Source organism: Crocodylus porosus, unplaced genomic scaffold (genome assembly GCF_001723895.1).
Source record: "Crocodylus porosus isolate Cpor-Errol unplaced genomic scaffold, CroPor_comp1, whole genome shotgun sequence".
NCBI lineage: Eukaryota > Metazoa > Chordata > Crocodylia > Crocodylidae > Crocodylus > Crocodylus porosus.
In genome coordinates, this window is record NW_017728931.1 from 53,961,979 (window position 1) to 53,989,801 (window position 27,823).

Consider the following 27,823-nt stretch of genomic DNA (forward strand, 5'->3'; position numbering starts at 1 on the left):
ATGGGTTCGGACCAGCGCGGGGCTCCCCGGAGGGGGCGGGGCGTGGAGCTTTGCGTCACAATCGCTGCCGCGGAGATTCCACGGTCCCGCGGGGAGGCGGAGCGTGGAGCCCTGCGTCACAGTGCCACGGCGGAACCCGCCCCCCCGGGGCCGGGGCCGGGGCCGGGGCCAGGCCCAGCGCGGCGCTTGGGAGCCCTGGGCTCCCCCGCGTCTGGGAGGCCCTGGCTGCGGGCGGCAGGAGCCCTCTCTTGTCCTGGGGCTGCACAGGACGAGCCTTGGGTGCAAACAGCTGGCACTAGGAGAAGGATCCGTGCGCGGGGCCCCTGCCCCCCTTTACACGTATGACACGGTTGATGGGTGAACCGCACAATAAATGTGGTGCAAAGTAACACTCACACCATCAAAATGGCCATCCTATAAGAACAGCCACTTACCGGGTCAGACATCTTGCCCAGTCTCTTGGGTCTGTGTGGGCACCAACACGTGGGTAAGGGTAGCAGGGAGGTCCTGGGACCTAAACTTAGGCAGCTAGGTAAGAGGTTGAAGTCCAGGACCTCTGAAATGCTTCTGGTGCCATGCCCAGGGCCAGATAAACAGGCAGAGCTCCAGTCTCTGCAACCTGCTCCCAAGGTAGTGCTTGACAGCTCCGTAGCTGGTTTCTGTCTAGCTTTCATTTGAACACAGGGCAGGCCCTGTGTTCTGCAGCTGTTCTGCTCTTGCTCTTGCGGGCAGCAGAAAGATGCCTGGGCTCAATGACCAGCTCTAAAGAAAATCTCATGCCACTCCAAGCACCGCACAGGAGAGAGAGACCTGTGGGTGCAAAGCAGTAGGGCTGCTGACAGTGCTGACTGGTGGTGATGTTTCCTTGCCGGCGCTGGCGGCTGCTGCTGCAAGCTCCTTTCTCCCTGTGACTGCATGTCTGTGCTTCTGCTCTTCTCTCCCTTGCCCCTCTCACTGCTGAGCCTCAGTGTCCGTGCATGAGCTCTTGGCAACAGCATATCTCCTAACTTCCTTAATCTGTGTCCAAAGCACAACTAATCACTCTTCCTCCTCCCCTCCATCTTCTTAAAGACGGGCCTTTGTGCATCTCCTGATTTGCTGTCCCTCCACTCTTGCATCTCCTTGCTGTATGGATATAGCTGTACGAATAGGTAATGATGAAATCACAGGTGAAAAAGAGGTTTGACTGATACTTATTTAATACTTGAAAATGCAAGTTGTCTGGTTTTCCAGTGCAGCTCCTGAGCCAAAGTCAGCCCAGGGAATGTGGTGGTAATAAAGTGTACAGCTTTTACTTTTGTTAGAAAATGCGCCTCCTTGTTTCAAGGGCATTTTTTGATCCACTGTGTCCCAAGCTTTACTGGGGAGGGTTAAATAGCCTGGAGAGCAGCAGCTAGTTACTGAAGTGTTTTCTAGTGGGTGTGAAGAAGTGCAACCACTGGACAGGAAAGTGAGTGAAAAGGGGTGGTCTCTCTCCTTCCCTCTGAATTCATACTGACCCCTCCCCACTCAGGATGGTTTTAGGCATTTTGGCTTCTTGCTCCTGGGTCACAGAAGCATAGAAAAGTAAGGCTGGATGGGACCTCTGAAGGTCTTCTAGTCCAACCCCCTGCCCTATCCAAATCATCTGGTACAAATCCTTGTCTACCCTGTTACTAGAAGTATACAACCCTGTTGCACAACTACAATGCACACAGCATCTTAACCTGCCACAGGTAAAGCAGGGGAACAAGGGTGGTCCAGTGTCCTGTTGCAAGGGTTGTTAACATATGCTCAAGAGATCCTAGGAAGAGGGCCACACACCTGCTACAGAGGAAGGCCAGAACTCCCCCAGCCCATGCCAGTCATACCCTGAGATAAAATTCCTTCCTGATCCCAAATGTGATCATTGGTCTGGCCTGGTGTGGAGGGGCAAGACCCTCTAGCGAGGAACCTCCAACTATTTATTAGTCCCAGAAGGAGCATTGATACACCCAAGTCAAAATCCCAAGCCTTGGCTGCAGCTACCTCCTTATGCTTTTGAGGAAGGCAAAAAGAAAATTCCCTGAACAGATGCAGTAGCAACAGGAGTGGGGAAATAAATTCCTTCCTGGCCTCATGCAGTAACCAGCGAAGCCCAGAAACATGGGAAATAACCATAGTGAGCATAGGCATAGCTATTTCTAGATTGTTCCTGATCCATGCTTATCCAAACTCTTGAAAACCTCCAGTGATAGAGATCCCACAATTCCCAAGATAGTCTATTTTACAGCCTCAGTGCTGTAACAATGAAGTAATTCTTCCTGATATTTAATCTAAACCTGCTTTGCTGCAGCCATAAGCCATTGGTCAGCCTCCTGGTTTCTGCTCCCAGTGTCTTTCCTGTGCTTGCCCTTCTGTGACTATGAATCTTCTTTTCATCTGGGAGAGATGTGTACTAGGGGTAAAACATTAAGGAAATGTGGAGCTGGTGGGAATTCTTCCTGCCAGGGAAGCTAGTGCTGGCTCAAGGGTCTGGTCCTGGTACCCTGCAATTGCCACAGCCAGTGACTTGCTCTGGAGGGCCAGGCTTTACTGCATAAGGCAGGGATGGGCAACATCCGGCCCATGGGCTGGATCCAGTCGGCCAGGGACTCCGTTTCCCAGCCGCCCCTGCCCAGATGGCTTGTACCGGTCTTCATGGAGACCTCAGCCATGCCAGCAGCGTGTGTGGCAGAGCAATGCAGGGGCTGCTCCAGAGCTTCCAGGAACATGGGATGGGGGCAGCTTGCTGCGGAGCTGCAATCTGTAGCCTGCTGCAAGGAGCCAGGGCAGAGCCATGATCCCCTGGCTGCGTGCCTCTGCACAGAGCGTCCACACTACAGATCATGGCTCTGCAGCAAGCTGCATCTGTCCCACATTCCCAACAGCTCTGGAGCAGCCCCCTGCACTGCTGGCGTGGCTGAGGTCTCCATGGAGACCGGCACAAGCCATGTGGACAGGGGCAGCTGGGAAATGGAGCCCGGAGGTTCATCACCCCTGGCATAAGGGAATGATGAAAATCTGTCTTCTAAAGTGGTCATTTCTTTGTCAGTTGGTGTCTTCCCTCAGCCAGAAGACCTCCTCCTTGGAGCGGGTGGGAGAGGAGGAGGAGGAAGAAGATGATGACCTGGACCTCTTTGGGGGTTATGACAGCTTCCGGGGTTACAACAGCAGCATGGGCAGTGACAGCAGCTCCTACTTCGATGATTCTAGCAATGATGACATGGCCACCCGGGAAGCGGGGGAGCTGTCCACCTCCCCTCTGCCACTGCACACACCCACCACCCCGGGCCGGATGATGGAGGACAGTGGCTCTGAACCAGGTACCGCCGCATAGCATAGAGTTGCTAGAAGCAGATAAGGACCCATTTCAAAGTAGTGCACTGCTGAAAGATGTATGGTGGTGTAGCATAATGTTTGCGCTTTGGAGGCAGAGCTGCACAGTGTATATTCTCCACTCCCGGTTGCATCAAGTGGGGCCCAGGGTTCTGCCAGGACTGAACGTCAGTCAGTGTTCACTGGTGCTGTAGTAGTGTTGGCTTGAGCTTTGTCCTGGCAGGGCTGGTGAAGCCCCCACTGCTCACAGTCTGTCTGCCTCTCTTCCAGCTGTGTGTGAGATGTGTGGGATCGTGGGCACGCGAGAAGCTTTCTTCTCCAAGACCAAACGCTTCTGCAGTGTCTCCTGCTCCAGGAGCTACTCCTCCAACTCAAAAAAAGCCAGCATCCTGGCAAGGTTGCAGGTGAGTGACACCTGTGCTGTTTCCTCTGTGGGCAAAAGCAGCAACCATTTTGCTGCCATAGACTAGATCAGGGGAGGGCCACTTGGGGAGTTTTAGTGAGAAGCTGAGGGTCGCACACACACAATCTTTCAGAAGGAATCATTTTAACAAATGGATTTTAAAAAATCATATGCTAAAATGAAACAATTACTAGAACATATTTTAATTTTACTTTAAAAAAATGTCCTGATTTTATGGGTTTTTTGAGTATTGTGTGTATATAGTGTATAGCTTAAAATATAGTCTTACTCTTGTATATTGTGGGAGTGGGGGAATGTGTTGGGGGAGAGGTAGAGGGGTGGGGAAGTGTGTGGAGGGGTGAGTGTGTGTGTGTGCAGGGGCTGCCCATGCAGTAGGTCCCAGGAACTGTCCATGGGTGGGGAGGGGTAGGGGGCACGTGCAGCAGAGCTCACCCGGGCAGTGCAGTGTAGGTGCAGTCCGCCCCACCCCTCTGTCAAGCCTGCAGGCCATATTTTGCCCACTGCTGGACTAGATAATGCTCGCCTGAGGCCTGTTGGTGCCTGTTTTCCTTCCTGTGCAGTCTAAGGACCCACAAATAGTCCAGTTGGCTATATGGGTTGGAAAGAAATGGCGGGGGGTGGAGTGAAGCTGTGTCCATTGGGTTTTCAGCTTCTTATGGTTCATGAGTATAGGAAAGATCCTCCTCCCAGAGAGAGAAAGGTAAGTCTGCCCCTCGCCTGCTAGGACAGGTTTTCCCCATGCCTCTCAGTCCCAATATCCGCTCCCTCTTACACTCTTGCAGGGCAAGCCACCTACAAAGAAGGCTAAGGTCCTGCACAAGGCAGCATGGTCTGCCAAGATTGGGGCCTTCCTGCATTCCCAAGGGACGGGGCAGCTGGCAGATGGAACGCTGACGGGCCAGGACGGTAAGTGCAGATGGGCATGGAGGAGACACAGCAGTACATTAGACCGGCTGGCGCAGGCAGTAGCAAGCGACGCAGAGCTTGGTGCACACCCTTGCTACCAATACGTATTGGGATTGGGGAGGGGAAGGAGTGCACATTTGTCTGGGTCAGGTTGATTGCAGCATGGAGAAACCTGAGTGGGAAGGACCCAGCATCCATTACTGCCCCTTCCTCTGTAGTTGCTGGGAGCACGAGCACATCATTAGCTTAACACCTGGCTGTCACTGCCCTTGTCCTCCCTCTTCCCACAGGATTGTCATCATCTTTCATGTCGGGTTTTAACTTGGACTTGGGGCTTCTGGCTTTTCCCCGCCAGCCAGCAAATGGGATTAGCCCCCAGATCTCTTGTTTGTCAGGGTAGAGTGGTGACCTCTCCCCCTACTGGGCCACCCTGTGGTTCCCAACTGCTGACTACAAAGTAAATGGTTGCATAGGACTTTCTTGAGAACCAACTAACCATGATGTTATCTTGCAGCTCTTGTGCTCGGCTTTGACTGGGGAAAGTACCTGCAGGACCATGGATACAAGGCTGCCCCTGTCAGCTGCTTCAAACACGTGAGTTCTTGCTTTCCATACCTCCCTCTGTGTAGCTTGATAGTAATATGATAAGCCTGAGTTAATTGAGTGAGAAAGTGGTGGTGGGGAATGGGTAGTTGCAAAGGGGAGAGGATGCTTGATGTCAGACTGTCTTCTGTGTGGCTGGGAGAAAGGCAGAACCTCTTGGCACTGTTTGGGAGCCCAGTGGAAGGAGCATGTGAGTCTCCAGAAGGGGAAATGGGCAGGGATTTGAGACTGAAGGGTCCAGTGACAGCAAGTCAGACTGGTGCTGGATTTATCAGGCCTGACTTCCATGACTTGAGGTAACTAAGGGAGGGAAAAGGACATCATGGCCTGTGCAAATGGTGAAGATAGGTACCCTCAGTTTTCTTTAGAAATATAAATCTTACTACCCTTGGACTCTGGGTGGCTTCTCACGCAGTGTGTCTGTTTTCTCTGGTATTACGTTGCTTTCCTCACTCTGTGGTCCCATTGTGGATCATAGAATTTTTTAGATAAATAATAGAAACTGGAGCTGGATGGGACCTCCTGAAGCTGTATCTAGTGCAAGTTGCTGCTTGAGGCAGGACTGTTCCTGTCTAAATGACCCCAAACAAATGTCTGTTTGCCCTGCACTTAGAAACAACCTCCCTAGCTAGTCTGCTCCAGTGATTGACCTCCTTCAGAGTTAGAAAGTTCTTCCTAAAATCCCTCCTGTAACAGTTTACGCTGTCCCATGTGTGGGCATAGTGCATTTGTGTGACATCCTCTTTCTAACCGCCTTTTCTCTTGGAATTTGAAGACTACTGTCAGACCCCTCTGTCATCTCGGGACTTAAATAATCCCCATTCTTCCCGCTGTGCCTCATGTTCTAGACTTCTGATACCTTTGCTGGTCTCCTGGATTCCGCCAGAACTTCCCTGCCCAAAACTGGCCACAGTCCTGTTGTTCCCTGACACCTGTACAACGCATCTCATTCATACACAGTGCACAGAGATTTGAATTACACTTAGAATTAACTTTGGTCCTCCACTGCACCGGAGTCTACCGTGACAGTCGTGCAGGTGGATTTCACTTGTGGTCTTAGCTCAAGTGATGAAGTGCGCCTCCTGGTGACAGTGCCTAGTTGGGCAGATTCCTGCTGCATAAAGCTCTGGTTGCTAGAATTCACTTGCCCGCACAAACAGCACTGAGGACGCCCTTTGGTGTGGAGTCTCCGTATTTCTGTAGTGAGCGACATCTGTTTCTGTGGCCCAGGTGATTCTGTTGCCTGAGAGGAAACCAGTACACAAGGCTTCTGCCAATTGGTCTAAGACCTCGTGGCTAGCTTCCCCATTCGAGGGAAGTCACTTGTCTCGTCGGTGGCTGAGCTGTTGTTGAGCATAAAACAATGTTATGAGGAGATGAAGGAAGGGAAGATCTAGCTTAGCAAAGCTCACGGGGGCAAGAAAAGTGCCCCTGCTGTGGATTGGAAAAAATTCTTGGGACTTGTCTTTCCATTCTGTGGCTGGCTGCTGAGGGGCACGGAGACGTCCTGCAGCGAACTGTTGAAGAACAGAAGGATTCTAAGAAGTGCTGCAGGTCTGCAAACCAGCTGGACTAGAAGGATGAAGAGCTGAACTGAGAGGAGCTGGTTCTGTTGCCAGCTTCCCAAAATTGCTTTCCAGGAACCCCAGATCTGAAGGAGACGGGCACATGGATGGGGCACAACTAGACACCAGGAAACAAAATGGCACTGACAGCAGCAGGTATGCAGCTTTCTACTGTTATCTGTGGCAACGAGGGCTGATTTCTTGAAGCTGGCCATCTCTAGAACAGGGCTAAACTAAACTATTGTAATTCAGGTTTTAAATCCAAGTTAAGAGAGTGTTGATACAAAGTGGCACAATATTGGCTTAACTTTCCCGGTTAGTTAAATCGATGCACTTTGGTTTATGGTCTTACCTATGTCATCTTTCAGTCAGGATCACTTTTAACCCTCCTCCCTCGTTAGCCAGCAGCCTCTCCCTTCCCTCGTGCCTTTTGTTTCAGTACTCTCCTTGCCATCACTAGTCTAAAAAGAAATTGCCTTGGAAGAGGGACTTAGTATTCAAAACTGAAGTGGGATTGAGTTGATTTTATCAAGTTGATTGTTCTGTGAAGGCCAGATGTGCTGTGGCTTTTGGTTGTTCAACTCTGTCTTTTTGTTTCAGTGGCTACTGCAGCAAGATGGTTTTCCCCGGGCCAGTCTGGGAACAAACTGAACCCTCGGTGGTGAAGGGATTCACAGCAACCCTATGTTCATAAAAAGAGAGAGCAAACTAAACCTACCCTTGGATGCATTCATGGGTTCTGAGAAGGGGAAAAAATGGAGCTTTGCCCTCATTCTCCTCTAATCTCGGCAGTATTCCTGCCCAGAGCAGGGGAGATTGGACTTGATGATCTTTTGATGTCCCTTCAAGGCCTTAATTTTTATGAATCTATGAGGGCAGGCTCTGGCAGGCCATACTCTTTCTGGAATTGGAGACGATGCTAAAGAAAGACTGTCAGCATATAAACTGGGGCTCAAGAGAAAATGGCTGCAGCATCAATTCAGACCCCTTCAACTAAGTTTCTCAGTGGTCACAATACAACTGGCTTCAGACCAATCTGCCGCTGCAATTTGTCACCCTTTTTCTGTGCTGTGTCCTCTTTGCACCTAGCTTGAAATGATGTGGTGGTGAATAAAAGCATTCCTTGGGAATTTTGCATCTTGCTACTACACTGAGTTATTCCACTTTTGAGCCTCCTCCCCAATCAAATCTTTACCAAGCAAGACCAGCATACATGCATCCCACTGACAGCTCACTCCTTCCACTCAGTCGCATAAAGTCTCTCCATAACAGCAGCTGTTCCATTGCTGCTTTAGCATAGCTCTCCTGAATTGCTCACTGAGTAGATTGCTTACTGCCCATAGATGCACGGAAATCAGTAAGCCCCCTTGGCATCTGTTAAAGTGGTAGAGCTGGGGAGGGAAGGGAAGCACCTGTGACTGTAACAAATATGATCTAGAGAGGGAGGAATGTGCCAGGGTAGCATAAAAGAACAGGAGCAATGGTCTCAAGTTGCAGCAAGGGAAGTTTAGGTTAGATATTAAGAAGAATTTTCTCACTGGGAGGGTAGTAAAATGCTGGAACAGGCTACACTGAGAGGTGGTAGGATCTCCATCCTTGGAGGTTTTCAAGACCTGGCTAGACAAAGCTTTGGCTGGGATGATCTAGTTGGGGATGGTCCTGCTCTGAGCAGGGGTTTGGACTAGATGACCTCCTGAGGTCCCTGCCAAACACAACTTTCTATGATTCTATGAAAAGGTTAGCCCATAGCTCCATGGCTGGTTCTCCAGCCCTCCTTCTGAAGTGGGGTGCAGAAAGCACTTCTGTCTCTAGCAGGTCACCCTCTCCATGCAGCGCTATTATAAATAACAGTGTCTGGTGCAACCAGGTTTCGCTAGGGTCTCACTGCTTCCTCTGCCCATTGTTATGAGGAGTTACCACCCCCAGTTTCAAGTGTTAGGGCTGTTCAACTTCCAAGTAACTGGGGACCACACACCTTGCAGGCTGCACCAGGACAAGTCACAGGCCCTTGTGCTGCACACTGTGTGGACACCCCCACAGCTGCACCATGAGGCTGTGTGGGCAGCTCTGCTGCTACTGCCTTGTGTGCCCATGTGGGCATCCCTGCCACTATTGCACCATGTGTCCATACAGCCCCCTCTAACACTACTGATGTTGCAGCTGAAATAATAGGGGGAGCTGCAGCCTGAGGGCAGTAGCTTCATCCCTCATAAGCCACATGTGGTCCATGGCCTACCAGTTGGACATCCCTGCAGTAAATGTATCATTAGCAATGCTTTCCCTGCTCGGTCGTGGTAGGTCAGCAGCTGTCTCCAGCAGGAATAGACACGTACATTTGAAGCCTGTTCAGAAGGGTGGCAGCCATTACCTTCTGTTTCTAATGTTTGGAGGAGCTGCAGAATGATTCTCAGTAGCAAAACCACTGGGATTTTAACCCTGGATCAAGCAGTGCTTAACACCAGTGCAGTTTTGCTACATGGGAATCATCGTCAGCTTTTACACACAACAGTTCAAATGGCCTTGCTGCTGCCCTTCTGAAACCTTCCACATTCAGAAGGGTTTCGTATGTATGTGTGTCCATACCCATAGACGTCTGCCACACATTACATATATTGTGCAATTAACTAGTTAACTGAGCAATAAATTTAGACCAGTCACACAAGCAAAATAATTATCATGCCATAAAAATGGCCATCCAGCTATAAAAAGAGCCAGCCAGCTGCCAAGTTAGTGCTTGAAAATGTGGAACAGCTCTCTAGATGGTTTCTCTCCAGCTTTGATTTGAATGTGGGCTAGGGCCGTTAGTCTTCTTCAGTCCTCCCTGAGCTCATCCTGCCACCTTCTGGCTGATGCGTAGCTGACATGCCCCCTCTGGGTTAGTGCCGGGGGAAGCTCTTTTAGCTCCAGTGAAGTGGGTGCTCACTAAATGAAGATGGAGGTCCTGTTAGTGTCAATCCCTTGGGGATGGGAATAGGCTGCATGTCGGTTTTTAAAGGCCAGAACATTTACTCATTCTGCTTTGGCAGCTGTTTTTGTGTATGTTTCCAGGAACATGCTGCAGTGCTCTTCCCCATGGTGGTGCAGGCCATAATAGTCTCCTCCTTGATAATGGATGTCAGGGCCTGGTGCCAAAGGCATGGGCACATGAGGTCTGCTGCTAGCCCATGCCCGGTTTGGAAACCCTGATCCCTGAGTCTGTCAATGTGCTCTTATTGGCATATCCCCCTGCAGTACTCTAAGGCCAGATATGCAGTTGGGATGGTAGCACCTACTCGTGGTCTTTGTTACCCCCTTCATGCTGGTGTCTGGCTCTTGTAGCCAGCTTCCAATTTGCAGTTGCCGTTCTTTTTCACAGTGTCAAGTGTCCTTGCCTTCTTCCACTGATACCAGAAGGGTGGAGCTACCTCAGTGTAGAAAAGTCCTTTTTCTCATTATGAAACCACAGCTGTTTATCCTAAATCTTGAGAACAGTTTGGATCTGTCAGCCTTGCCCGGTCTGGATGCTATAAGCTTTGTTCCACCTAGTGAGCATCCTCCCCAAGTGCCAATGTCATTGGAGGACACGAGCACCAGAGGAAATAACCTTGCTCTCAGGCAAGAAGGCTGGGTAGTGGCCGAACATACCTTTCCCAGGCACGTCCTGGCAGCTTCTCACACTGCAGTAGAGCTGGAGCCCAGAATTTGTGCTGGCTTCCCTTTTGAACAAAAGTAGCAACACACACGGGAGCTTCTGGGGATTTATTGGTGTGAGGGGAGGCTGAGTTCTTCCACAGGTCTGTTGGCTTCCCCAAAGGCCTTTCAAAATTGGATTTCCAGGAACTCTGCCCATATAGCGTTAGAATTACAATGGGTGAAGTACCATGCTAGGGCAGATGTGGGACAGTGTACATTGCAGCCTGTGCTAGGGCTCCCTTCTTTCCCCCCTCCTTTTTACTTGTTCCTCATCTTAGATTTCCTTGCAGAGTCTTACGTTATTCACCATAGCAGGAACAGGAAAGTCGTCAACATGATGGCTCCTACATGCTCTTTTAGACAAAATAAAAAAGCCATGTGTCTATGCTGCATTTTTGCCATTTCCAGTAGTGCTGTCTCACCGGTTCTGTTGCCAGTGATCTGTTTCCATAGTGGATGCATAGACAGAGGTTTAGGGGAGAAGGTGGGAGGAACCTGACTCAACACAGCTGTTGGTCATTCTGATCAGAAAGCCGGGCCTTAGTTCTTTGGGAACATCCTGAATTCTGCAGCTCCTTGAGTGGTACGGACTGAAGGTTGTGTGCCTGCTCCACATCGGACAGGAAAGGATAGCCCACTGGTTAGCATGCCAGCCTGCAACTGAGTTCAAGCTCTGTCGCAAATTCCCTGTTTAAGTTTAGGCAAGTTACTTAACCTCTCAGTGCCTGACTTTCCTATGTGTAAAATAGGTATACTGCTACCCTCACAGGGATGTAGGGAAGTTAAAAGCACTAAGAGGTGCCCACATACCACTGTAATGGAGGCCATTCAGGTACCTTAGGTCAGTTGAAAAATGGCAGTTTTTATGTACAGGCAGTCCTCAACTTGCAATGTTTTGAATTGCAAGGTCTCACATTTATGGCGTTTATAAATTGACACCCTGTTTCAACTTTAACGTCAGTTTTGACTTTGCAACGTGTGATCCGATGTGACTCCACACCAGCAAACAAGTTTGCTGCATCGCTCATCTCCCTGAAGAACCTCTGTCCGAACTTTCTTGGACACTTCCTTTAAGAAAGCAGACAAGACTCCAGAAAAACCTGCAGCCAAGTCTCCTGAGAAGACTCCAGCCAAGAGCCCTTCAAAAAGTCTGGCAAAGTCACCTCAAAGAAGTCCTTCCAAATCAATATGATTGCTATTTACAATATAAATACATTAATGTAGCTATATTACTCATCTATAATTGACCAAGTTCAAAATTCTGGGATATTTTTAGTGAAAATAGGGTATCGGGCCTTTGTTGAGGAGCCAATCCCCCATTTATAACATTGTTTCTTATGAGAAAATTGGTTCTGAGTTACAACGTTTTGACTTAAGACAGGGTTTTCAGAAACCAATTGTGTCCTAAGTCCGAGGATTGCCTGTATATATAATACAGATTGCTGCAGCTACCTGCCCTGTGGTAGTGGTTTTAATATTAAATCACTTGTGCTCTATCTTCCCATTTCAGCTACAATGTAGAGTTGATGATGAACTTGTGTATCACAGTAGTGAATAGGTGGGGGTTTGGCTGACTGAGGCTTTGGTATCTGGGAGGTATGAGGGTCACTGTGGATTTATTGGATTAATTATTGGTTATCCAGTCATCCTGCCATGACGTCCACATCTCACGGAAGCAGAAAAACAGTTAACAGAGTTCATCTTTAAACTTCTGTGTGTGGGCTCTGCTGTGAACACTGCATGCATTGAGACTTTTAAGAACTAATATGTCAGGCTGTCTACAGGCTCGGGCAGGCAGCACTGTACACCCCGAAGTTTTCAAGGTTTCTGCCTCCAGCCATGAAGGGTAGAAAGAAACCTGGATTGTAGAGAAAAGAGTAAAATCTAGAGTACAGGCTATGAGCATAAAGGAGATCCCATTTGTACCGTTCTTGCAGCCCTGGTTTGTAACTGCTGCTCTTGTCTCTCCCTTCACTTTTGCCTGGCTCTGCAGGTGCCTCTGTTCGACCAGTGGGATGATGTGGTGAAAGGGATGAAGGTGGAAGTGCTGAACAGTGATGCTGTGCTCCCCAGCCGGGTGTATTGGATTGCTTCAGTCATCCAGACTGCAGGTAAGTCTCTAAGAGGTTCACTAGCAGCTGGAAAGTGCCAGAGGAAACCGACTGGTGCAGAAAGCTGAAAGGGTCAGTTATACCTAGCCTGGCTAGTTGACAGTCTGCTACAAGAATGACTTGGCGCATAGGGTTGTGGTAGCTGAGGCAAAGCATTCAGCATGCTCCAAAATAGAGATACAGACTGATGCGTCAAGTCTCCCTCCCTCTCTCCTGGCAGGGTACAGGGCACTGCTGCGCTACGAAGGCTTTGAGACTGACTCTGGCTACGACTTCTGGTGCAACTTGGGCACAGTGGACATCCACCCCATCGGCTGGTGTGCTATCAACAGCAAAATCTTGGTACCCCCTCAGAGTGAGTGCCTGTTGGACCCAGTGCTTGGGAGAACAGGTGCCAGGGGAGTTTGGTTCTCTCCTAGTTTAGTGTCATAAACTTGATTTGCTGTGGTTGGGACTGCAGGGCCATGGCTGTCTTTGATTGATTGCTGCCATTTCTCTTGGTCCCTGGAGAGCGGTGAGGACACCATGCTGTTCACACTGCTCCCCAGGGCTGACCCAGGAGAGTGATGGAGAAGCTTTGTTCATCCCTGCTCAACCAGAGGGATAACTTGGGAGTGCTGGTGAAACAGCATTGGCCTGGCATTTTCTGGCTTGGATGTGCTGTTTCTGTGTTTGGATATGCACACACCTCTTCTGACAGTGCTCAAGAAGAGTTTGGACAGCCATTGTTTGGGGGTGATCTAGGCGTAGCTAGGCCTGTGTTCTACTATGAGGATTTCCCATGCTTCTGGGCTTTGCTGCTTGCCTCCTCTCCCCCTTTCTGCTACATGTCAGGGTGTTTTTAAGCTTTAATGGCTTTAGATCACCAGACCCCCAAGTGGCTCATTGGTCCTATGGAGACATTAAGTCCTCCCTGTAAAACCATCAGTAAAAGGGGGCAGCTGCTGTATGGTAATGGACCCTGTGTCAGCAGTAGCTCACAGTAAATAAAAGCTAGGTCAATGGTTAGCCCATTGTGGCCTTCAGCAAGAGGCAAGAGTGGGTACAGGGACAGTTAACAGTCTTCAGGTTTTCAGCTACTACTCCTTTGAGGCCACACCATCTTGCATATCTGTAATGGGGACTGGGACTGGGAAAAGATCAGGGATTGCTGCTTCAGATAGCAGAGCCCTCCCAAGATCAAGAGCCAGTGCACAGGCCTGCTGGATTCTCCTAGCAATGCTGCCTGCGGACATGACAACCAAAGGACACTGGTTGAAAATGAAACAATTTGGATACAGGATTTCAAAGCCAAAGGCATGCAGAAGCTGGAAGACCAGCTCAGAGAAGCCAGCAGCCTGCTCTTAACATACACTCAAGAGAGCCCCAGGTAGAGGGCCACATCCCCCACTACAGAGGAAGGCAAAAACCATGTACACACCATGGGGGTTTACTTTGATTTAACTCTCCCTAAATTGAAGTGGTTTTTAAAAACCCACTGTTTCAGTTTAGCGAGAACTAAACCAAATTAAACCCCTGTGGCATGTACAAGCAGCCTATGAGTTCTTTGCCAGGGAAAAACTGCTGTATTTCATTTCTGTAATCAAGAAACAAGTGAAAGTGAAGAGTTGGCATTTTCCAAGGATGGGCTTGAGCCTAACAAGGAATACCTTGAGTATAAAAAGGTGGAGAACCACTGGTTTAGCGAGACAGTCCACAAAGAGGAAAAGTAACATGCATTGTCTATTGGAGGTGCATCAGTGAGGTGACATGAGCTGTTTCAACACTGTGTGCTCCTCTCTGTGCCTGCTCAGCTATCCACGCCAAGTACACGGATTGGAGAGGGTACCTCATGAAGAGGCTGGTGGGAGCAAGGACCATCCCCGTGGATTTCCATATCAAGGTAATGGGATGAGTGTGGAGATTCTTCTACCTCGGTTCACGGGTGGATGCAGACAAAACAGTGTGGGAACAGCGTGTCAGCTTGCTTCTGATTGGATTCACCTCCCCTGGGGTTCATTGAGGAAGAGCGTGTTGTGTCGTGTGGAATGGAGGAGGGTTTCTTTTGAACACGCTGAGTGCTGCCAGGCAGAAGATAGGACACAGTGCTCCTTTGGCAGTGTCCTGCATAAATGGCCTGATCTCCATGGTCCTACACAGTGAGACCTTTTCCTCTTTTGAGGCCTAGGCTGGTTTACGAAGCAACCGTTACCAAACAGTGTAAGCCCAGAATACTGGTGGATGGTCTTGTTTTTCATCGGGGCATGAATTCGCAAAGCCTGTTGTCTTAAGAAAACATTCACCTAGGTTGTTTTATTCCAAAGAAATGAGCCATTTGTTTTGAGAGGAAACATTTGTCTTCAGTATGAGAGAGCGCAGCAGTAGGCTGGGGAAGCAGAGCAGCAAGACAGCCTAACACACTTAGCTTCAGGGGCTCACCTGAAACGCACAACAGAGCCAATAATATCTGTGCCAAGAAGTCTGCTAGGACTGAGCAGTTCCTTAGGTTGCTTCAGCTAGTGTGATGTTCCAGGAGAAGGAGAGGGCAGGCTCCCCCTGCCGGCAGATTTTAGAAAGCTGCTTCTTTGGGTATATACTAAATTTCTGAGGGAGGAAGTTAATGCCATGAAGTGTTTGATAGGAATAGGGCATTATGGGATTCAATCATACATGGGAGGCATTGAGGGCATTGCGCTGGCAAGTCTAGCAAAGTTTGCTAGGCCCCTGTGACAGCTTAGGAGGTTGGATTTTAATGAAGTGGCTTATTCATGGGATAATGTCAGATCTGCTGGGTTGTGGAGAAACAAACTGGAGACTTGCTCAACAGAGAGGCAGTAGAGAGAAGCTGAGATGTAACCATGCCTGGGGAAAAACCTTCTTTTCCAGGTACACCTGGGGGTGGCGGTGGGGTACGTGCGTGCATGCATGTGTGTATTAAGATACTGTTACTTCAGACCCATGGCGCAAGAGCTCATTGTGCTCTTGAGATCCTTGGCTCTCGGACACCAAGGTGTTGGAGCTTTATAAAAGCCTCATGGGTAGGCAGGGCTGGGTCTGATTGAAGTTGAGAGTCCCAGAGAAAAGCCCTGGGTGGCGCTGGTTGTTCTGTCTTGGCCCCTTAGTCTGTGTTAAGTATGTGCAGCACTATACTGGGGGCAGGTCCCTGTTGCTGGAGCTTGTTTTACCAGTGAGATATGATACTAAGGGGTTTATCCGGCTGCCCTCTCAAGTCAGCAGAAAGTCTCTGCCCACTTACGACTCTTGAAGACCTTGTGGCCACCTTCAAGGCCAATGAGGCATACGCCTCCCTGCCAAACTGAAATGGCCCTTGGGGTTTCTATAGAGCAGGTTATTCTTCACTTCTCAACCCAAAGGTGTCTATGCAGTCTGTGCAGCAGCACTTTCTGCCTATGGCTGCTGTCTCTCTCCCCAGGGGTGGCTGCAGCGAGGAGCTGCTGGGTGGGTAGGGTACCTGTGGAGAGAGTCACGTCCTGGGAAGGTGCTAGAAATGCTCTGTTTTGTTTGTTGCCTTCCCTAGATGGCGGAGAACATGAAGTACCCATTCCGGCAGGGCATGCGGGTGGAAGTGGTGGACAAGGACCATGTGTCTCGGGCCCGCATGGCGGTTGTGGACACGGTCATCGGCGGCCGGCTGAGGCTCCTCTATGAGGATGGCGATAGTGATGATGACTTCTGGTGCCACATGTGGAGCCCCCTGATCCACCCAGTGGGTTGGGCACGAAGAGTGGGCCACAACATCAAGAAGACAGGTAGGGACCTACGTGACACGTGGGCTTTCTGGCTGGACTCCCCAGGCTGGGACCTTCCAAAGAGGCAGTGGCATTGGGTTAGGGGTGATGCTGATGGTGATTGTCCATGTATGACTCTAATCCTGATAGGGCCACCCTTATTCTGCAAGCTGGGCATGTCATAGGATGTCCTGCTTCCTGCTGTATCTGGCCACTGGCTCTGTCTGGCCAGGTAATTTCTCCCCTCAGGGTCCAAAGGCCAAACGCCCAACTGTGGTACACCCGGCCAACTACATTCTGCTGTGCATCTGTAGCAGAAATATTATTTCTGACTCAGGCCCCCAGACACAGTCAGTTTCTCCTGTGCAATGTAGAGGTGTTCCATCTTTATTTTACTCTGTCTAATTATTAATGGCCTTGCAATTATGCAGCTTCTTTGTGACAGAGGATGCTAGCCCCTTCAAGAGCAAGTTCCTTTTAGATCACCTCATCTTGGAGCATGTCCCTTTGAGGAGGAGACTTCTTGGCAAGCTTAGGGCCCTGAGAAATTCCAGAGCTCAGATGACAAAGAGACCAAGGCCCAGGGTCTGCTCTTTCCCTCAGTCCCTCCTGGGAAACGAATTTCCCAGAATTCCTCCCTCTGTTACAAGACAGTCCCTGAAACTTGCTCTTAGAAGCTGGTATGCCTTTTTTTTTTTTTACACCTTAAAAAAGCGTCCCCATTTTTTGTTCCTCTGGCTACTCTTCCCCAGCAGACTGCCCTGCCCATGGGTTAGGTCCTTGGAAACATTTCCTTTTTCAGTGATGAATTTGGCAGCGTTAGATTTCAACCCTAGTTCCCATGACATGGGACATTGTAACTCAGAGGGGTCATTGTTTTTTCCCTTGGTAGTTTTGAATATTGACCTCCCGTGCCCTCTCACTGGCTGGTGCCCTCCTCTTTCTAATAGCTGCTGAGCTCTGAGCAGATGACTGGCAGCCACTTAGGCAAACCACCCCCTCCCCACCTTGAGTACCTCCATCGGTGTAGAGGGTTCATTTTTTCTCCCCTTTCCTGTTTCTGTCCCTGGACAGAAGAAAAGCGCAGTGACATGGCAAACCACCCCACCTTCCGGAAGATATACTGCGATGCCGTCCCCTATCTCTTCAAGAAGGTAGGAGAGCCCTGCCCGTACACCTGTGACTGCCATGGCAAAGTGGGGTGAGGCACAGGAAAGCTTGCCAACCTGTGGGGCTTTCCTTCCCACGTGTCAGACCCACTTGCTGGACTCTGTCACACACGGATGCGGAGCTTTTTCTGCCCTGTGGCAACAGTGGATCTAGGAGCCTAAAGCTTTGCTTGAAGCTGGGGTGCAAGGGATGGAGTGGATTTGGGTTGTGGGCATGGTAGGGGGAACTCAAAGATGGAGTCAGTCCTATGGGTTTGGAGTTGTGTTAGTGCAGGGGCCAGGGTGGGAGGTATTCTTGCCCTTAGGTCCAGGGACCTTGCTTTGAGGGGAATGGATACAGCGTGGGACTCAGTCATGGTGAGGTGGTGACTTGCATGAGGTTGAGTTGGACTGAAGGAGCCTGGCTAAGGTGAGGTGCTGGCTCTGAGAGGCTTCTGGCTCTGAGGCAAGGATCAGTTGTCCCCTGTCTTCCCCTCCCCCCCTTGCTTGTTTTGGACTCTGCCTTCCAGTGACTGTGGTTGCCCCTCTTCTTCAGTCACCCCAACTCCCTCCCTTCATGTCTTGTTTCTTATCTAGGACAGCCTTTCCTTTCTCTTCCCGATATGGGCCCTAGCCAGCCAAAGGACTACTGTGCTTCTCAGAGGGCTTTGAAACTCCTCCCCTTGTCCTTGGGCCCTGGTGGTAACCAACAGGGTATTTCTTTGTACCTGTGGTCTGCTGTAGGTGCGAGCTGTCTATGCTGAAGGTGGCTGGTTTGAGGAGGGAATGAAATTAGAGGCCATTGATCCCTTGAACCTGGGCAACATCTGCGTGGCTACTGTGTGCAAGGTAACCTGGGCCAAGGGGTGGGGTGAAGCCTTCTGTCTTGCTTAGCTGTACTTAATTGAAGCTATGGACAGTGGAGCCTCTTTTCTGTGCCTTGCTGGGAGGGAAGGGCCAGGATAACCCAATCTTTGTGGGGACCCTCAGAGGATTAGGCTGCAGGGTTGGAAATTAGGTTCATGCACTCACTCTGCAGTGGGGCAGCATACAGATGTGGATAGGCATCTGCTGGGCTGTGCCACTGCCTGCAGCAGCTTGCAGGTTGGCTTTCCCAGACAGGGCCGCCCTTGCACAAGGCATGTGCTGCACTGGCAGAAGCCTTTCTCCCAGATGCTCTGCTCTGGATAAGAGGCAACATGAATCTGCTCCCTCAAGAGGCCATGCCGGCTCCTGGAGAGTGCAAATGCTGCAGCTAGGTGCTGCTTTGAAGAGCAAGACAGGCTGTTTCACACCTGAGAGGCAGCTCTCTCACTGCCAGGGCATGGTTCCAGCCTAAACCAGCAGCAGGGTTCATGGGGATCTTTCAAGGCCAAAGGCTTTCGAGCAAGCTGAACTGCCTCTCTCATGCTCTGCCCTCCTTGTGCTGCCACAGGTCCTCTTGGATGGGTATCTCATGATCAGCATTGATGGCGCTGCCTCCACGGATGGCTCAGACTGGTTCTGTTACCACGCTTCCTCACATGCCATCTTCCCTGCCAACTTCTGCCAGAAGAACAGTGTTGACCTGACCCCACCAAAAGGTGAGACTGAGCCCCTTGGCCTCCATGTGCAAACCTGAGCATGGCAAGGCTTCTGACTTCTTGACCTCATGTTTTGTAAGGGGACATGGCCTGGATGGTTCAAAATCAGGAGGCTCCAGCTTGCTCATCCCCTCTTGGGGACCTGAATGGCATGACTGATGGGCTGATTGGCTTCAACATAGGCTTTCTTGGACATGTTTGCTTGTTTCTCAGAGTATGGCATGGCTGGATGCTTTTCCCAACCTCTGCTGAGTAGCAGGGGGTTGAGGCTAGACTGCAGCACTCAGTCAAACTGCATGGTTCCACTCATCTTCCTTTGAGCTCTGCCTTGGAAGTGCAAGGGGAAGGGCCCCTAAGCCATGTTGAGTCACTGTTGATACTTAATATGTATCTCCCAGCTGTTCTGTCTACTGACCAGCCCTTCTTCCTCCTGCTGCAGGGTACGATGCAAAGACCTTCAACTGGCAAAGTTATCTGGAAAAGACCAGGTCCAGAGCAGTGCCAGCACGGCTCTTCAACACGGTGAGTACCACCTGGGAGAGTTGCCATGCAGAGGCCCAAGTTTCACACCAGCCCACAGGAAGGAGCAGATGCAGCTTAGGTGTCTCAGAGCTAGGTGTTAACAGCCAAAAACTTTGGGGAGCAGCCAGGAGGATCTATGGATGACACGTGCTTGTGTTTCCTTAGTACTCCCAGGTTCTGCTTGCAGGGATCTCTTGCCCAGTACTGAAACACGGGTGGGGATATGGTCTCTGCTCCATGCTGGCAGAACAGCCTGGTGGTGTCTCAGAAGGGTGAACCTACCTGCCTGTCAGCCTCGCTCAGCCCCCGGCACTGTTCTGGTTTAGAATTGTAGCTGGACAACCCTTCAGTGTGTGGCTTAGTGTATGACCTCAAGAAAAGCAGGTTGACATTATCTGGGGAAATAACTGGGTTTGCTTTGTTATGCTGGGAATTTGGGCCTGTTCATATCTGGGTAGGTGAAGGGACACTTTGTAACTCTGTTATGGCCTTCACTGGGAGAGACCAAGCAGGACTGTTCTGTCTGCACTGTCTGAGCTGGAGGCAGGTACTATAACTGGAGCAGCAGGGTCGTATTAAAGTTTGAGATTGGGTTGAAAGCCTTCATGGTGGGTTTTTCCCTCTGCCCAGGACTGTCCAAACCATGGCTTCAAAGCAGGCATGAAGCTAGAAGCAGTGGACTTAATGGAGCCACGACTCATCTGCGTGGCTACAGTCAAGCGTGTGGTTCATCGCCTCCTCAGCATCCACTTTGATGGCTGGGACAATGAGTATGACCAGTGGGTCGACTGTGAGTCACCAGATATCTATCCCGTGGGCTGGTGTGAGCTGACAGGCTACCAGCTCCAGCCTCCTGTGGCTGCAGGTGAGTGAGTACTGGTTTTTCACTATAACCACAGAGATGCTGGGTTTGGTGGCAACTGTTTTTGACCCCCAGTTTTGTGTGTTCCTGCTTTCCTGTGACTTGAGGGAGGAGAAAACATCTCCTTACTGTGTCCTGGTCTCCATGTTTCCCTCTCGCCTAACATACAGCCTGATGTAGAACCCAGTGCTAGGGGGCTGGGTGATGGAGAGGAGAGGAGAGGCCCACAGGTAGGAGATGGATTGTAAGCTCCTCCTCATTTCTCCAGCAACCAGTGGAGAATTTTTCTGCTGAAGGCACTTCCAGGTGCCTCTCTTACTGTGCTGTCTCTGTCCTCCCTTCAGGTGCAGTCATCTCCCAGCAGGTGCGGCTCTATCCCTTCCTTTTCCCACTAGCTTCCTGATTTCCTCATAGGATTAGAACAAGCCTCATACAAGGGTGCTGCTCCTCTCTGGACTAGCAGTAGCCACTGCTCCTACCCCTTAGATCCCTTTCCACTATCTTGGAACTGCAAGCCTCATCCCTGAAGTTCCAGTACCTTTCTTCCTCTGTGCCCCATCCTGCCAAGCTTAGGGGCTCTTCCCCCAGGTTCTCCCCATGATACACACAGGAGCAGTGCTCCATTCTCTTGGCTTTTGTGGCAGGCTGGTGGATATGTCTCTTGTTTAACTTGCATTGGCCTGTCCCTGTTACCTGCTGGTTCTGGAACCCAGCCCTCATTCCTCTCTTATCTCAATGACAGAGCCCACAACCCCCGTGAAAACCAAGGAGGTGCCGAAGAAGAGAAAAAAACCCTATGGGAAGAAGAGTAAGTGACTTAGATTAGCCCCTTCTTCACATCATCCCTTCCTTTTCCTCTGTGGGAGGACCCTTTTGCCACTGTGTGCACTTCACAGTAGGCTGGACCGAGAGGCCTGTTGCTGTGGTTGCAGCTAGTCCATGATGTGTGGCAGTGCAGCTGCCATCATTCCAGCTTGCATTCCCCCATGCGTCCCTGGCTGCGGAGAGCTCCAGGCACCATGTAGGGAGGGTCCCAGCCCATACTCTGGTCCCCATCTGTGCTGATTAACTTCAGTCCAAACAGAAACTTTCAGCCCCTGAGAACATTCCCAAGCTTTCCTCTGGGGCTGATGTGTTTCTTTGACAACATGCAGCTTCCCTTCTGTCCATCAGCATGATGGGGAGACTGCATGCCTGGCCCAGTTCAGGTAACTGGAAGTCAGTCAGGGTTATGTTTCTTTCGTAGTTGGTATTGGAAAGAAAGGGCATGTTGCGGGTGACCATTGGGAAGCAGTGAGATGAGACCGTCACCCTCTCCCAATGTTTGTTAGTGCCTAAGAGCCGCAACTCAGGCTTCATTGTGCTATGTGCTGTCCTAACATAAGTAGTGCCTGACAGGCCTCGTCCCCAAGGATTTGCAGGCCATGATATCATACCTAAAAATAGAAAAATTATACAGACGCCACTATGTACAGGAGCAGTCTTGCCCATATGTGAGGAGCAAGGCCTGGGCCATTAAGCAAAGCACTGAAGTGGCTTCAGCAAGCCTGTTCATATAAGTGAAGCATGTGCTTAAGTGCTTTGCTGAATCTGAGCCTTCATGTGCAAGAAAATGAAGTGCTCTGTATTTAGGATGATGGGAACAGTGCACTGTCCACCCCGCTTCTTTTGGACTGGGTGCCTCCCTGGGGCTTTGGCCAGCCCAAAGAAAGATACATCAGCTGCCTGACTGCTACCAGTGTCTCAGGACTGTCTGATTGGGGGTGGATGCCATCCCCCTCCTAGCTCATTGAAAAACAGCTTGCTGGCTGAGCATGCTTGTCTTTGTCCTGCGTTTGTCGGTGAAAGAGAACAGTTAGCAGCTCCAGTAAGATGGCAGGTCTTTCCCAACAGCTTGTTTCTCCTCGTTAAGGAAAAAAAATGGCTGCCAAAACCCGCTTACTCAAGCAGACAACCAAGAAACCTGTCGGCCCAAAGGCAAAGCGCGAAGCAAAAGCTGCAAACAAGACCTCCCTGGAGCCAGCACCCGATGAGAGTAAGGAGAGGGGGTAGCTATGCCTTGCTGCCCCTTGCATGCATGCCGGGAACGCTAGCACCCCCATGACCTGTCCTTCACAATGTTTCTGCCTCCTCTTCCCCCCACAAGGATTTGTGGGCTGCAAGAGAGTGCAGGACAGACAAAATCTCCTCTCCCACAGAGAAGGTTTTGGAGCTTTGTGTTGCTCCTGTGGTAGCAATAGCAGAGGGTGAGCTTCGGTCCTTCCCAGTGAGGTGCCTCTTGCTGGTGGCTATGAGCAGCTCTATGGGTCATGCTTCTTATTGCTGGGACCCTCATCAAGACCTGCAGCTCTCAGAGAGTGAAACGTGTGTGTGTGTCAAAGAGAGAGAGGGGTCCTCTACTGAGTTCACAGCCGTGGCCAGTTTGGGGGGTGCCAAAATTATATGCAGAACAAAATAACAGAAACATTATTCTAAATAACAACCCTGACCAGCTACGGCTTCACCTTGGTCTAAGACCTTTGTTTTGGTAAGGGGAGAAAGACCTCTGAAGAGATCTCAGAGGAAAAAGCACTAGAATCGCAACTCCTACCTTTCCTCTGTACTGGAAGTGGTGGGGGCACCGAGGTACACAGTTCTCCTAGGGTGTCAATTCCCCTTGGACCGGCTGTGTTCACAACACGCACAGAATGTGCAAAGACAGCAAAACTTCTGCATCTAGGACTCAGACAGGAGGTCGCTGTCTGTCTCAGCCTTTCCTTGATGGCTGCTGAAGCTGGCAGTGAGAGGAGCCACTTTGTGCCCTCCAGTCTGGGCCTTGTCCATTAGTCCCATGTGCTTATGTCCCAGGTGTTTGTCTGACCAAGGTGGGGCCCTGGTGCTCCCTGCTGCTGGGGCCTTGGGGGAGTTGATTGATTGGTTTCTTTTCTCTCTTCCCTAGTTATTGCCGTGCAAGTGAAAGAAGAAACAGTCGAGCCCTCAGTGATGGAGTTAGACTCCTCAGAGCTTCCCGTTCCAATAAGCAGCATCAAGGAAGAGGTTATGGATTAACCCGAGATCCTTCAGGTGGGGTCTCCTTGCCCTGAGCAGCAGCCTGCCCTCTACACTGTGACTCCCTAAGGAAGCTCCCCCCACAGAGCTGAGCAGGAGACGAGAAGAGACAGTGCATTCCTGGCCTTGCAGAAGAAGAATTGTTGACACAGGCCAGCTCCATCTTCACCTTTGTCTTTTTTAAACCCTTGTAATGGGTTCTAGGAAAAAAGTGCTGGACTTGGAAAGGAACATGGCTGCTCCTGCTGCTATTGCTGCTGCTGCTGCACATCTGTGGATCGGAGGGTAAATTTCTGAGCCAGGGAACTCCTCTTAGCTCCCCACCATTATTTGTTTCGAGCCCATTTAGGGAGGGAAAGGGGCCTCTGCTGCACTGGGGGCTGTCTTAGTCTTTCACTCTTGTGTCTATGGAGCTTGTGACCCAAAATCCAAGAAGTGCTGGGACTGCAGAACTTCAACCACTATGTGGAGCTTCAGGGGGAACAAGTCAGTCAGGAAGATGGCTGCTGTCACTCTGTGAGCATGCCCCATGTGCTCTTCTGTGTGTCCCTCTTTGTAATGTGGGCACAGAACCCAAGAGGGCGTCAGAGAGCACAAGGGGAAGGGGGAGAATTCAGCAGATGGAAACCAAGCTGCAAGAGGAAAAATCCCTTCTGATGCCACTCAGAAATGAATCTGCTTCCTGCCATGACAAGAGTTACACAGTTCCCAGGTCCAGAAAAAGAGAGCAGATGATTTACTTTTGCCTCTGTTCCCCCTCCTCTAAGGTGCACAATCCTAGTGTATCACTGCTATTTTTTTAATAATCTTCATGTAAATTTTACCAGTGAAATGTACTGGAATGGTCTGTAAATAAAGACTGAGCGGAAGGTGCAAGGCTTGCCTCTTCGTCTTACGTGGGATGGGGGGGTGCAGCTCTAGTCCAGAAAAGGCAGAGAGAGAGCCAGGGCAGATAGTCTGTGTGTGGAGCAAATCAGGAGTGTGTGGCTGAGTCCAGAGCTGTCACATAGCCCTTACTTGCACCCATCTCAGCTTGTCTGGAAGATCTCAGGAGAGCGAGCTGCAGCTCCTAGAATGGGGCAGAGGAGGGCTGGCCCTTCTTCAGCCTTTCTAGCAAAACTGCTGCCTCTGAAATCAGCCCCATCTCAACTCAAGCCCTGAAAGATGGATATGGCATGCCCCAGCCCCAGCTTAGGGTGGAATGAGCCTGGGAAGGGCCCGTGATCTTTGTCTCATCTGCAGTGCCTGGCCCCTCTTGGTTCAAGGCTGTAGCACTAGCCAGCCACTCTCCCTCCCAAAGCTAATGCCCACATGTGATAGTAGGGGTTTTATGGGCGTCTTCTTTTATAGAATCACCTTTTTTTCCCAGAGTCTCTGGCTCTTTCTTTTGGAAAGTGTTTTCTTGAAGTCAACAGATTTTATCTCCCACAACCCCAGGCATGCCTGATACCAGAGAGGTTTCCCTGACAATTCGTCCCAATTTGGATATAGACCTCTTTTCTTTACAGGCGCATTCTTCATTTCCCTGAAGGATAGGGAAGCCTAGATCCAAAAGTGGCTGAGCTAGTGCAGGAGGAGATTCTTGAAGGAAAGTGAAATTAGCCAATTCAGTTTCCAAAGTGAGGTATAAATGGGGAACACAGCGTCAGCGAAGAACAGGTGGTATTTTCACAAATGGTTTCAGGTTGACTCCCATGAAGGTGTGGGTGATTCAATTCAGAATGGTGCTGCCTCTCAGGCAATTCAAGTATCTGATGCAAGACTGAGGATGGCAGAGGATATTGGCTCAAGGGGCTTTTCAGGTCTGCTTAGTGTCCTGACGTGGCTTTGAGACTCTGTCTTTGGGACATGTTGGTTTATTAGTGTTTGGTGCGCTGTGTGCCCCCAGGCACTGGCTGGGTAGCATCAGATGTAGGATGTAGTGGTTGGAATGGCAGGACCCCACCTCCCGATTTATATATAGCTTTGTATAGATCAGACATGCAGGTCACATGTGAGCCCTAGTCCAGACAGGGATTTTGGGTGCAGCTAACACATCTTCCACCCTCCATCTCAGCATTTGTTTCTCCTCGTGACAGTTGGAGGGTGCCAGTCATAGCGCACGTGCTTTATTAGCAGCGCTGTGTTCAGACACCCACGTGTCTTACGGTAATGGTTAATTGCAATGGATAGATGATGGGTTGTTGAGGCTGCAGAGGTCTGAAATTCTTACATCTTCTAGGTTTGATTTTTCTCCTAGATAGTAGTCTGTGCAGTGTCTTAGCAGGGATTAAGAAAGACTCTGTGCTAGCAAAAAGGCTGTGATGGATGTTCTGGGAATACAACACCAGGCCTCGCTGCCCAGGCGTGCTAATAGAGGAAGCATGCACAGCCTGGGTTACTGCAGGGAGCAGGCTCTTCAGAGGCCCAGATAGCCTTTTCCTGTCAATTTTCTGCACTTCAATCAGTGTGTGTAGTGCTGGGTGCAGGCATTGTGCTGCCCTAAGCAAACCAGCGGATTGAGCCTCCTCCCCCACCAGCCTCTGTTCACTTATGCAGACACCAGACACCTCTGCTTCTTCCCTGCCTGCCAGAGACATCCTGGGGTTCTGGCATTGAGAAGGGCAAATAGACAACTAAGGAAGTGTAGGCCCCAGTAGACCTGTCTGAGAGCAGCCTCAAACAGATGTGTCAAACCCATGAGGCCCCGAGGGCCAAATGAATGGAGTGGGGCTGGTTCATGGGTCAGCTCAGGCCCACAGATGATCCAGCACACAGGGCTGTTCTGGCACTGGCCTTGAGCTCCATGCACAGCATGTGCCCCCTCAAAACCCCATGCACTGTATGCAGTGTACACCTTGCCAGACCCTGTGTGTTGTGCCCTGTGCTTCCACCCTAGTCCTACACACTGCATGCAGCATGTGGAGCCCATCCAGCATGTATCACATACACCATGTGGGGCCTGTCCAAGATCTACAAGCAGCACCATGGGCTAGATGACAAGACCCAATGGTCTGGATCTGGCCTACAGTCTGGTTCTTTGACATCCCTGGCTGACAGCTAATCTAAGTCAGTTGTCCTGACATCAGTGTACCTACACTATGCTGGCATAGATTTAATAGATTTCATATACATTAGGGCTGGAAGGGACCTTGTATGACCATTGGGCCCAGGCCCCTGCCCAAGGGGCAGGAAGTCAGCTAGGGTCAAATGATCCCAGCAAGTTAAGCATCCAAATGTTTCTTAAAAGTGTCCAGAGTAGGTGCTTTCACTGCCTGGGGGAGGGGGAGTCTATTTCAGGCCTTGGGGGCTTGGACAGTAGAAAAGTTTTTCCTTTATGTCCAACCTAAAACAGTCTTGCAGGAGTTTGTGACCATTGGACCTTGTCATTCCTTGGGGTGCTCTGGTGAACAGGCTTTCCCCCAGATCCTGATACACAGCCCTTATATATTTATAGGCAGCCACCAGGTCATCCCTGAGCCTGCGCTTTTCCAATCTGAAGAGTCCCATAGCTTGCAGCCTCTCTTCATAAGACCTGTTCTCTTGCCCTCTGATCATGCATGTGGCTCTCCTCTGGACTCTTTCAAGCTTCTCTATGTCCTTCCTAAATTGTGGAGTCCAGAATTGGATGCAGTACTCCAACCAGCCTCACCAAGACTGAGTACAGCAAGAAGATGACATCCTGGGTCTCACGTAAGATGCACCAGTAGATGCAAGCCAGTTTTGTTCGCTCTGCCAGCTGCGCTATTGCATTGGTATCTCATGTTCATCTTGTGGTCAATCACGACCCCCAAGTCTCTTTCGGTCATGGTGCTAATGAGTGTAGCACTGCTGAGCCTGTAAGTGTGATGCGGGGGTTTTTCCCCAAGGTGGAGTACCTTGCATTTCTCCGTATTGAATGCCTTAAGGTTTTCTCTGCCCACCTTAAAGCCTATCAAAGGTCAGCCTGGATCACCAGCCTATCCTCAAATATAAATCAAGTAAAGATCTAGCTCTAGGTACTGAATCAGTTCATGGAATGTGATGCTAACCTAAGCATTGCAGAGCATTATGGGTGACAGACATGCTAACAGGAAACAAGAGAGACAGCACCAGTCCTTAAAGTGTCTTTCTCTCACTAAATGTGTTTCCAAATAGAAGGACCTGGATAAATCAAACTACTTATAAAGGTTCAGCAATAATATGTATAAATGGATCTTCTGCAACAGAACATAGATTGTATAAAGAGCCTTTCCTCTTTTGAGGGCATGCCTTAGTATCTGTCTGTACAGGCAAGGCATCATGCAGCATGCTAAAAAGTGATCCTGAATACTGCCACATTGTCCCCTGGGTTCTG

The 27,823-nt window shown here is 50.2% G+C and overlaps 1 protein-coding gene across 1 annotated transcript; it reads left to right on the forward strand.

Annotated features, from left to right (window-relative positions):
• L3MBTL2 (L3MBTL2 polycomb repressive complex 1 subunit) lies at positions 1–24,381 on the forward strand. Its single transcript, XM_019543911.1, has 18 exons — positions 1–138; positions 1,379–1,450; positions 3,053–3,323; positions 3,607–3,740; positions 4,543–4,666; positions 5,181–5,260; positions 12,500–12,617; positions 12,838–12,972; positions 14,411–14,499; positions 16,135–16,366; positions 17,420–17,499; positions 18,238–18,342; positions 18,929–19,076; positions 19,516–19,598; positions 20,229–20,463; positions 21,203–21,268; positions 22,373–22,495; positions 23,399–24,381. The coding sequence occupies exons 1-18, from the start codon at positions 1–3 to the stop codon at positions 23,506–23,508; spliced, it is 2,343 nt and encodes a 780-aa protein (XP_019399456.1). The 3' UTR covers positions 23,509–24,381.
• Positions 24,382–27,823: the final 3,442 nt, after the last annotated feature.